This window comes from Podarcis melisellensis (assembly GCF_964234715.1).
Source record: "Podarcis melisellensis genome assembly, chromosome: 4".
In the NCBI taxonomy this organism is placed as follows: domain Eukaryota; kingdom Metazoa; phylum Chordata; class Lepidosauria; order Squamata; family Lacertidae; genus Podarcis; species Podarcis melisellensis.
The window spans coordinates 82,874,703-82,886,858 of NC_138531.1; the positions used below are offsets into that span (position 1 = coordinate 82,874,703).

The 12,156-nt window shown below is 39.2% G+C and overlaps 1 protein-coding gene across 2 annotated transcripts in view; it reads right to left on the bottom strand.

The window, feature by feature from the left end:
* The window catches only part of CUL5 (cullin 5), a 33,406-nt gene that overhangs the window by 12,547 nt on the left and 8,703 nt on the right, over nucleotides 1–12,156 (bottom strand). Inside the window, exons 2-11 of one of the 2 annotated variants that reach the window (XM_081909743.1) lie at nucleotides 11,856–11,965; nucleotides 9,428–9,527; nucleotides 8,834–9,010; nucleotides 8,025–8,166; nucleotides 6,989–7,134; nucleotides 6,827–6,907; nucleotides 5,531–5,624; nucleotides 3,093–3,223; nucleotides 1,580–1,687; nucleotides 78–142 (exon numbers count right to left, since the gene is read on the bottom strand). In XM_081909743.1, the coding sequence (XP_081765869.1) occupies nucleotides 78–142; nucleotides 1,580–1,687; nucleotides 3,093–3,223; nucleotides 5,531–5,624; nucleotides 6,827–6,907; nucleotides 6,989–7,134; nucleotides 8,025–8,166; nucleotides 8,834–9,010; nucleotides 9,428–9,527; nucleotides 11,856–11,965 (1,154 nt within the window). Of the gene's footprint in view, nucleotides 1–77; nucleotides 143–1,579; nucleotides 1,688–3,092; nucleotides 3,224–5,530; nucleotides 5,625–6,826; nucleotides 6,908–6,988; nucleotides 7,135–8,024; nucleotides 8,167–8,833; nucleotides 9,011–9,427; nucleotides 9,528–10,979; nucleotides 11,821–11,855; nucleotides 11,966–12,156 lie in introns of those variants that run through there. The other variant, XM_081909744.1, reaches the window with a different exon arrangement.

The following is a 12,156-nucleotide window of genomic DNA, read 5'->3' on the forward strand; positions in this document are numbered from 1 at the left end:
AACTTTATATAAGGAACTTGCCTAATTAACGTCAAAGAGAAGGCAATTAGATTCAAGCCAATATTCGAACAACTTACCCCTTCTGTTTCAATGGTAATTCAAGTTTAAATATTGTGGCATCGTTAACAACAGCTTTATATGCCTAAAATAAAATGAAAACATCCATTCAATTCTCAACATGGGAACAGATTCCAAAACTGACCATTCAAAATCTTCATCTTTAATTTCAGACATCACACAGGGCTGATTGCAAAGCTATGGTTTGGCGACCAAGAACTCCCTGAAGGTTCATGCGCTCCCTACTTTAATGGCAGTATTAAGTTTGAAAGCTAAAGAGAATTAGTGGGAGCTGGCACCTATGCTTCGCTAATCAGAAAAGAGAAGGGGAAATGCACATAGGTGGGTGGAGGTTAGGTGTGTGCAAACATGCTGTCATGGAAAGGTTGGACACAGAAGAATGGTAGGAGGAACCAGCTGGAAAGGTAGCAGGAACCAGCTTCCCCAAGGGAAGAAGGCTCAAAGCCTGGGTACTGGAGGTGGGTTGCCGATGGGTGGTCAGAGAGAAGACTGAAAGGAGTAGGTGTCAGAAGCTGAAGAGGTAATAGGGCTTAGTGAGTGGGGGAAGTCTGGGGCAGAGAGAAGTCCAGAATCAGAGCCAGAAGCTGCAGCAGGAGAGGGGCGGGTGAGAGAAGCCAAGAGGCAGAGGTGAGTCAAACTGGTGAAAAAGCACGGGTGCCTCCCTCTCCTGCTGCGACTAGCTCCCCTTTCCTGCTGGTCTCCCAAGGACTAGGACTAGGAGAGTCTCCCAAGGGCTAGGAGAGGCATTAGCAAGAGGAGCAAAAGCACAGGCAGTGTCTCAGATTGCTTGAGGAAAACCCTGGAGAAGTGACAGGCAGCTGTGGACCTTCAGTCTCTGCAACTGTCTCCTGGGGCAAGACCTACTGAAGAAGAGCTGATGTGCTCATTTTGGCCTGGCAACCCTGTGCAGACCCTGCTTTTTTCTAATAGAGAGTTCACTTACTCCAGGTGACTTACTGCTAGCTCATTCCTGACACATGCAGGGTAATCCCAATTATTAAATCAGCCGAATATGATGTCTGAACTAGCTAAACTATTCATAGAAATGTAACAGTTTTGTTGCCTGCATTTTAAAACGTACCATTATATCAGCAGTACACCTAGTATTATTATATCATCATACCTTGTGATGGTATTCTCCAACATTTTATATACAGTTTATAGTATTAGGACTTTCAATTCACTACTATTTCTATAATCATCTTAGCAAATCCCCGACTTAGATACTTGGGCAATATTGACATATCATGATTAATTAGGCATGTATAGCTGTGACAGTATCAAATGTAATTGTATAAGTTTATGATTGAAATCTTGCAATTACTTCTATATAGAGAATTCTTAAGATGACAAGTTATTTTATTTTTCATTTACATCATGCAAGTCCCATAAGCATCAATAACAAATTGTAGACTTGAAACATGAAGTATGTCATTGTGTTTTAAAACACACAGTGTTAAAAACTGAAACAAATGACCAACTGAATTAATAACAATCATACCTTATCTCTGGCAGTAAGAAATCTTGGGTCATCTTGAAAAGCTTCTTTAACCAGCTTGCTAAATCGATTAAATAATGTGAGCAATTGTTCTACATACTTTTCAGAATCCTAAAAATTGAAGAAGCAAAGCAACAAAAAATAAAAAGCCAAATCTGTGAGAAAAAATAGCACATTATTATTAATCAGTGGCACTGGTAAACTAAACCAATTTTCTGTGAATTACTTATTTTCATGGAGGGTATTGAGCTCAAAAGTAATTACTTTTGCTAGATTTTATGAAGCACATTACCAATTTTAAGTTCAAACAATTTATATAAAGTTTTCTGAATTATATTCCTAAAACACATTTCTTGGAAGAACCTATATTCTACAGAAAATTATGCTAAGTACAAGCTGTTAGAACAAAGGAACAAGAACTATTCAAAACATATTAAAAATGGAAATTGTTGAGTGTTAGTGGACAATCTGGCAGATATCTGGTTACTGTCAGCTTTTTGATCTATCCCTTTTTATAGACGGGAAAAGTACACCAGGTGCTTCCAATAAAACTGCTTCATTTGAGGAAGATGTCCCAGTTCTTTAGAAGGTAGAGGTGACTTTACAGGCCACCATCAATTTCAGCTACTTTTCCTATTAGAAAAAATACAATTTCACCCCAAGAAGTGATTCAGACGTTATGCTAAACCAAAGACTGGCATTACGTGAACCACCAGCTAAAGGTTTAGGGCTTGGTGTGCCTAGTGTGCATGGCAATTCACCTGGTTTGACACTAACCATGGTTTGGATGAAACTTGCTTACTTACTAAGATTGGCCTCAAACGAGAACTGGAGGTAGGGAATCGCTGCACACAAAAGTTGGAGAGAATGAATGTACAAATCTGAGGCTTCTGACTGCTCATTCCTATCACAACTGGGCAGTCCCACAATGGCATGCTATGTGCTAACTCTCAATGCAGATTGGAAGGCAGAGCCATGGTTAATTTCTCTACCATTAAATCTGGTGCAGGGAATTTATCTTGCCAGTGCGGTGGCAGTTCTTTTAAGATCCCCACGTTCCAGGGATTTGGCTTGCTCTTAATTGTGCTGCTTGCTTTGAAGCAAAGTTTCAATTTGTAATAGAAATCTTTAATTGCTTAATAACCCCAACAAAAGTAAAAGCTTGCAGTTTTATTTCATGAGATTTTAAAACCCCAATGATTTTAAGGAAGCAGCAATATTTCCCTACTGTATCTAGTAAACAGCCTGGTTTTCAATTCAATTTCACACATTCATTTCAAGATTTAGTAGAGACTGTGGTTCCTGGCCAAGGCAGGGACTGAAGTGGGAAGGAGCATATCATACTGGATGTAGTTGCTAACATTTGGCTGCATGATTTCTTGGGTGGTAAAAAAAGGCAACCAACACTTTGGACACCTACTTCACACCAAACTGAGAATTAGTTTTGCAAAATATTCCTGATATATAGGGAAAGCTTTCTAAGGGTAAGGGATAAAGTCAAGAAACACCTACTTACAGTAGTAATAGTTTCAGCGGCTGCTACCATATCTGCTAATCCAGCACTAACGATATGCTCTTCCAAATCTTTTAACATAGGCTCTATTCCATTAGGAACTTTATCCATCAATGAAAACATTAGATGCAACTCTGAAGACAAAAAAAGTTGAAGAAGTCACAAGTCAATTCATCTGTAGCAAGGCACCTGGAAGCTTTATTCCAGAGAAGCTTTATTCTGTGAACCGCCCTGAGACCTCCAGGTATAGGGCAGTATATAAATTCAAATAATAATGTCTACAAATTGCAAGATGTTTGATTCATGCTTTCATAATTGCAAAACGCTCCTCCACTTCACAAACTATCAGTGGGAATTCTATGAATAATGACTTGAGATTATCCAGTGGGTCTGTTCAGGCTTAACCTGGGCTCTGTACAAACCACAATGTGCAAATTGGAAGCCAGCCTTGAGAATGCACACTTTCTCCTCCATGAACCAATTCTCCCCTTTCCTTTCTAGCATTAACCATAGTCTTCCATCACATACACACCATGGTTAATCAATACCAGGATCCTTGTAATCTAGGCTTTGAACTATGGTATACGTGTATATAAGCAGTATATAAATGTTGTGAAAATAAAGTAAAATAGGCTTGTTGGGAGAAGACAGAAGCACCCTGAGGCTCACAGCAATCAAAGCAGATGTGAAATATTTTTTTAAAATCTGTATGTAGTGTATTAATAAAATACACTATAGTAAAGAAAGAATAAAAAGGAATATAGTGCTGATTTTAAATAGGCAAGCTCAACCTCTGACAGAACAAGGAAGTAGGAAGTCTCTCATCATGCTACCACTGAGGTGGATGAAAGGAACTTACAGTAGTAGTCATGGCCCTTTTGAGAGTGTGCTAAGATGGTGGTGAGCTGCCTGCAGAAAACATTAGCCTAGCTCTAGAAGGCTCCAAAGTAAGGCTCTGCACAGGCACAATATCAATAAATGGGACTGCACTGGGACCATGAAAGAGAACTATATTAACCCTTGGAAGGGAAGAGAAGAGAAGAGAAACTACCTTGAGTGCCATCAGGGGGAAAGGCGGGGAATGAAGGAAGGAAGGAATAAAATAAATAAAAGGAAGAGAAGGCAAGAGAAAGAGTGCATCCACAAGGAGGACTCCTGATTTGCTGCCTACAGTTAGCCAGGTTCAGCATTACATTTTATGTCAACCACTCAGAGGTTTTTAAGAAAAAGCAGTATATAATTCAAATTAAGTATGTAAAACAAATAAATCACTGATTCATTCAGGGAAGGTTGCAGGGGAAAGCAAAACTGTGGGGGAAGAAGTGGTTTTATGGACCAGTCTTCTCCAGGACTATGAAGAAATTCACTGCAATAGCCCATGTTCACTAATCAATTTCTCAATAGTTCCAAGTTCCCATAAAGTCTCATTCCCCTTGAGGACTGAAAGTTATACTTGTACGACGTTTGCTGCCTTGCTATATTCAGCTCTGGACTAGTGCCAAAGAAGTGCTGTCAGGATGAGAAGCCAAGCATATTTTTTAAAGGTCAGATACCTTTTGAATTCCCAGGCCTAACTGCAGATGTTTATACCATGAAAGGTGGAATCATCCATTTTGAACTAATTGCTATTAAAAAAAAACAACAACAACCGCACAAATAACATATACCATGTAGTGGAGTAAATTAAACAAAAGGTTATAGTGTGCAGGGTTGTTTGCTTATGCAGTCTCTTTCTTCTGATTTCCACCCATGGATAATAATGTACTGAAAAGCAACTCAGAATGACATCACTTGTCATCAATATAAACCTTTGCCAAAAAGGCACATAAACTAATAGCATTCCTAGGGCTTAAAGATATGCCTGTTCACCTAAATGATAAAAACTAAGTAGACCCAAAAGACAGACAAGGGTGTTGAAATACAGCTAAAAGCATGCAGCAGCAATCATAATGCAATATGGTGGGGCCAAGTGTGCTTTCAGCTACCACTGGATTAAGCCTCTTTCAGTTACATGAAATGCACTGAAACTGCAATGAATGAATATAAACATCCCGATGTGTAATATAGTGGTTCAACTATTAGACTATGCAGGTAGAACAGATTTCAGCTCCAACTCAGCCATGAAGTTAACCTTAGACCAGCCACTATTCCTCAGACTCACGGAATTAACAGGGTTGTTTTGAGGATTAAGATGGGGAGAATAACTTTGTGCACAGACCCAGAGCTCCTTGGAGAAAGAGTAGGATAATAGTGCAACTAAGAAACATGTGATAAAATATATTTACACATAGCCATGCAGGGCAGCAAGCAACCCTGAACTGGTTCTACATTAAATTGTATTTGTGTGCTACTCTTTACAAAAGCAGTAATATAAATCAGTTATATATTTTACTCTGTCCATACCAATCTAATGACACAGATTTATGCTACACTTCACTTACTTTCCGTTTCATTTCGTTTGATCATGCCTTGGCATTCAGCTAAAATTGTCTCCTTAAAAGATGTCACCAGAGCATTCACACAGCACTCCATAAGCTGAAAGGTAGAAGTGCAACCATTAGTGTGCTTAGGATGTAAAAACGCATCAGCTGAATTGAGATGATCTTGCAATCATGTTTTGGAGGATGAGGAACATTCCACACACCCCTTTCACCCTCCCTCATGCATGCCTCAATCAATCACTTCCTCTTTTAATCAAGCCACAATTTGCAGCAAACATTACATTAGGCAATACTAGTGGAGGAAACAGAAGGAATACAGTCAAGCTCCTCCCTCCATGAATTGTCACCTGCTAGCAGCCATTACATTAGGCTACATAAGAGAAAACAGAACAGATGTGGGGCCACTTCATCTGTGCAGCTGAGACACCAAGAACTTATGAATTCCTTAAACTCTTTCCAATCCAGTTTATCATTCAAAGAACTGGTAACTAAGAACTTACACCTGAGTTTGCTTATTTATTCCTCCCTCCCAATCCATTTTCCTTTGGTGTGGAGACTTCTCTGTCTTTTTTAAAAATGATATGGAAGACATTTTGGGTGAAGTGTTTGGGGGAGATTGAACCCTTCAAACTAGGACAGCACACCAGGATCATTTTGTGCTTTGCAATTCTGGTTTGGAGGGCTTGCTCAAACTATGGTTTGGAGGAGAGCTTTCCAAACTTTTCATGTTGGTGACACACTTTTTAGACATGCATCATTTTGTGACATGGCAATTCGGTTTTACTAGCAAACTGGTGGTTAAACTAACCCCTTTCCAGCCCCAGGAGGAGCATGGGGAGTATTCATGTGACATACAGTTTGGGAAGCTCTGGCTTGGAGGATAATCTGAAATCAGCTAGTCTCCAGTTTTACAAAAGACAGAACTCCCCAGTATGAAGCAAATTTAGGACACCCCCTATAGTAGATAAAACTACGTTTATACACATTTTGACTAATGTGAGTATTATTTATTCTTCTTCATCATCATCATCATCATCACCATCCACTCTTCACCATGAAGTTCCAGGGTGGGTTACAGCAATTTTGAATTACAATATTAAAAACAGTTAATAAAGATTATAATCAAGGGAACAAGGGTCCTAAAACACAGGGATAAAAAAGCAGAAGCACGTACACATTCTACAGGGCAATCCCATACACAGGTCCCACAGAGCTTGGTGATGTTTGCACCCACGTAAATGGGCATACAATGGTATATAATTATACCTACTATATATAGCTAAAACTAACACATACCGCTTCTACAGAGTTACATTCCCGCCTGGTTTCTAAATACCGTAGTGCTCTTTTTTCTTCTTCCTTTAATTTAGCATCTGCCTGTAGAGAGCAGAACAACAATTACTTAGAATATTAACATTAACAGAACCAACAACTTCATACCAACACCTTTGAACTTACATATTTCATGTAATTCTGAACACCATTTTGTTGCAAATACGAAGGGGCTTGAGTTCTATAAAATCTCTCTGTTGAATCAAGGTATGCTTTTTCAAAATTATCCCGATAAATCTGGAGTTTGTCTTCAGGATTAGAACACAGATTAACTGAAATGAGGAATATAAAGTTAAAGCATTCTTCCTGGGCTTCTATATGATGAAACACACTTCTCCCATTAATGACAATGAATATAACAATAGGCAGAAAAACATAGTCTAGCTTTCCATTTTTTAAAACAATTCCTGATCATCTGGACATAAGACTATGACAACTTAGAAGTCTAATAAAAGTGTGCTTTTTAGGGCAATTTTAGATTGTAAGTTAGCAGGTGAGGGACTTGTCTCAGGATGAGCGAATAAAGACCCACAGGATCCCTCGCTCAGTCAGCCGATTCCTGGTCCTGCTGGGCTATGCTGGCGTAAGCCCCATATACCAATCTGGGCAAAGATATGCCAGTCTTAACTCCCTCAACCTGTCGGCTCAGTCACCTGAGTCATTACTGAAAGATCTTTCCAGCATAAGACCTGAAAAATGGGCATTCTAGGAGAGTGGCAAGGGCTGGGCCAGGCCAGGAGGGCTAACTCTGGAACTTACAGCACCAAAAAGAGTAGTGTTTAAAAAATATTGAATTTAACTTCCACCAACCCATGGGATTTCAGATTCCTCCACACAAAAAAAGAAAGAATAATTCCCAGGGCATTTGCCTGTGCAAAAGCAGCAGTAACATGAATCTTAAGATCATCACTGATTGAAATGTCTGAAGAAATTCCTTATTTACTAATCAAGACAAGGGACAAGTTTCAAGCATCAAGAAAAAAAACCTTATAGTTCAAACACCTTTGGAAACTGCTCCTGCTGCTGGACTACAGAGATTACTGGTCTTTTCTGTACTCTTGTCATCAATCCTTTTGTCAATGCAAATTGTAGCTGGAGGCAAACTATGATGGTTTGTATATTAATGGGGCTCTGAATACATGTCCCATAAAACAACACATACCATACGATTCTCTAACACCAATGACAAGTTGAGAGTCAAATGCTTCTCCTAGCCTTTCAGCATGGACCAGCTTCATTGCACTGTCTTGAAGGCGAGTCTTTATATTTGAAAATATGGATTCGTTCCAAGTGTCTAACATGAGCTGCAAAGACAGAAAGAAGAAGAAATAACATTAAAAGGTATGTACAAATTCTCAAAAGGCAACCCATTAAAAACTGGCCCTTGAAGGGCCTGGCAAAAGTTCAGTTTCAGATTTAAACTTATTTCTCAAATTGTACAGCATGTCCACATGACAGCTATTAAAAAAAACAAATGTTCTGTTACAATTGCCACTCTCTTTACCAAGGACTAACAAAAAAAAAAGGTCTCCAATGAGGTTTGTGGTCACTTTATAGTGAGCATTGTTAATTGAGTAGAAAGTGTGTTTTAAATAACTCCAGCTAATTATGCGCTCACTCTGTCTTATCTTTAAAACTCAGGGAAACATAAACCAACTGCTTTTTTTGGCCACACTCTTTTCACACTTTCAAAGAAAGAACATATACATCACCTACCTACAAATTTGTTTAAGAGAAAAGCAGCAGGAATATGCAAAGCTACCACTACATTGGATGAATAGCACTGGATTATGGAATTGTGTCTGGCAGTGGAAAGAGAAGCAGTTCAGTAAATCATCAGTTCTAACCCCCTCTTTAAAGTGATGCTTCAGTATAACTATGGACGATGCAAGATTTCACAATGCTATGCCATGTATTCGTGCTACAACACACTCTCTTTGTGATGGTGTATATTTACAGTAAAGCACTTACCTTTCGTACAATACTGTCTTCTACATTGGACTTCTTATTGCTGCCTTGTTTGCCCATGAGAGTAATCTCTAACTGACAAAATGGCTTGGGTAAGATATCACACTGCGTGAAGAATTTACGCCACTCTACAATATAGGCTTTCAGTAATGCAGTATCATCTTGGTGGCTCAGCACTCTCTGAAAGAAGAGATGGCTCAAAATATTATCATCTTTATTTGTTAAGCTTCTATACCACCCTTCATCCGAAGATCACAGGTACAGTATAAAACCAGATACAGTATAAAAACACAAACGAGTACTTCTAATGCCTACCACCAATGAAGCTATTGGTTCTTTTTTAAAAAAAATATTATGCCATACATAACACAGAGAACTCTGATGCTACAAAAGCAAACTTGTAAAAAAGCTACAAGATGACAATCACCCAAAATTTGCACAGTACACACCACCCTATCCAGGGAGATTTGGATTAGGTGACCCATCATGTTTGTGATTATTCTCAGTTCTGTATGCAAAGTTGAGCTGCCTTTGAGAAAATACACTTTTGAGATATCAGGAGAAAAGAATCTACTTGTGGACAAGTTGAAAACTTACTGCTTGTGCTTGTTTAATAAAATCAAGGATATCTTCTTTCAAAGCCTGGTGTATTTTTGCTGGGCCTTTATCATCCCACAAGCAAACGCCATGCACATCCCTAGAAAATATATACATTCAGTCAGGTCAAGATAATACTAAACTGTATAGCTGAAATTTCAGTTTAAGTGGCCACTTGATAATAATGTCCTCAAGCAACCCCAGTCCTCAAGCAACTCCTGTTAAATGTCAACAATATAGTCCCTACCCACAGCTGGGAAAAATGGGACTGCGCATTACTTTGTCCATTAGGCTGTTTTAAATAGACATATCAGCATATACAAATCTGTACATACAATATTAATGTCTGAAGTCAAATAATTCACAGTAGAAAAAAGAATCTGGCACTTTATCATTCATTTACAAAGTCCAATGTTACAGAGTATGCCTAACCAAAGTTGCCGTCCTGGGAAACAGAACTATTTCCAGGTGGAGAAACACCATCTCCCCAGTCACACATAAAGAAAGAGCTGCAGCTTAGTGCTAGATCACATACTTTTGTAAACATCCCTAGTTCAGTGTCTAGCTTCCCCAGTTGAAGGTGTTTTGGTAATAAGTCTAAGACAGCCCTGACTGAGACTCTGAAGAGCTGCTACTGGTCATAATTAGGTTAACAACCAGCGGTTTGTTAGCAAAAGCTGCTCTCCTGAGATGTTCTGACAATCTCACATACCCCAGGTGCTCGTCACCTTCTTCCTTCTGGACTTCCAGCAGTATGAGGTAGTGAGATGAAGCCATAGGCAAGCAAATAAAGAGGAAAAGCCCTTCTCTCACTCGCAGAGCCAGATATCAATCTGGTTTCCCTGCAAAATGGCTAAAAAATGGACAATATTTGTCTCTGCTCTCACTTAGGCACTCCAGTGTGTCTCTTCCCTGACTTCAAGTATCAGAAAGAAACTGGATTTTCTAACATGTCCCTTTGAGGAGAGGGAGAGGGAGAGGGAGAGGGAGAGGGAGAGGGAGAGGGAGAGGGAGAGGGAGAGGGTTTGGCCACTCACCCGCCTTTAAGATTACCCCACTGATAAAACCAGCCAACAACCATTTATATGGATTATATAGATACCATTAATATGACTCCATATATATAGAAGCTCTTTATGTCCTTATTCGAAATTATCAGATCTGGAGCTTAACAAACCTATGAGTTGTATCCAACTAAGGTTTACTCAAGAGTAAACCTACTGAAATTAATGAACATAAGTTACGACATATCCATTAATTTTAATGTGTGTACTCAGGGTAGGACTACATCTACTTCAACTTAATCTGCCACCCATGTGACTGCCAAATCCTCTATGGCAATCTGTCTTGCAAAGATGTCTCATATGAGGTTTCACCTTTGCAAGAGCTGGTGATGAAATTCTCAAGACTTCTTGCCCCCGATTGCTTGCCCCTTCCCTCTCAAGTTTGCCACACTATTTTAATTCCACTTAGGAAAGGGTCACATTCATCTGCTCATTCTAAGCACACGTTAAGAGAGAGAAATCATATTAGGGCAAGCCCACAAGCTTACCTAAGAGCAGCAAGGCCCTCTGGTCAGCATGTATGGTGTGTTACACACTCAAGTAAGCTCACTTGCATACAAGGCATGGGTACCATCTCTCCTATGAACATATGATTGCCCATGCATGTGTCTCCATCCTCCAACCTCCCAATCTTCATCTCTCAGCTCAAGGAACATTGGCCGGAGGGGTGGGGTGGGGGAGAGAATGTCAGGAAAAGGCTTAACAGCAACTCCCTTTTTTGGCAAGAGCAACTTGAGGGGGAATTCATAGGTTACTGGAGTGAGCCCTGATAGCCAGGGGCTTGCTAGTTCAAGTGACCATTACAGCCCAGGAAGCAAGCCCCGTCTACTGCTAGTCTTTAGAAGGAAAAACCCTGTCAACAAAAAATGGAACAAATGTTCTTTAAAAAAGGGTATGTGTGTTCCATAAATACGTCCTGAAATCCATTTTTGTGTGTGCATATTTTGTAAATGCAGCACTGCTAAAAGCTGCTATTAGCTTCGGAAATTGCTCTTTTCAGCATATTTTCAGCTCTGAGTAAAGCACTGATTAGAATTTAGACTTCTGTTGACAGAATAGCAATAGATTGTGCTATATAAAAATTACTGTCCAATCATTTTATCAGAGAAAAATTACTTGAATGTGGAACCTATGAGCACAGTACATCAATACATAACAGTTTAAGTAAATGATAATCCTAAATAAATCACTTCATTACCATTCTAATTTTCAAAGTCAATTGCTAGCTATCTTGAAAACAAATGAGTATCCTAAGTAAGAAGTCTATTACAGGGTCTTTCCTTAAACAACTGTTTCAACAAGATATTACAAACCATTACCATTGTTCTATTACCCAAGAATTACAAATGATACACACTACTTACGAAAATAGATCAAACCACTGCTGTTTCGTGACAGATTCCTGGCGCAAAAGCTTCAGAACAATGGGGCGCATGAAATCCCATTTGTCTTCAAACTGAAGTGAACCTTTATTCTTCAAGAAAGAAGACAGCATACTTTAAATACAGGTCAAATAAGCATTAATCTTGCAGCCCAGTCCTATATATGTTTATTCTGAATCCAGTCCATTTTGCTCATTGGAGCTTCCAATTACATGTGCACTTGGGTCCACCTGTAGTCAAATAGATCAACTAGACAACCACTTCTTTAAATAACTCATTGCAT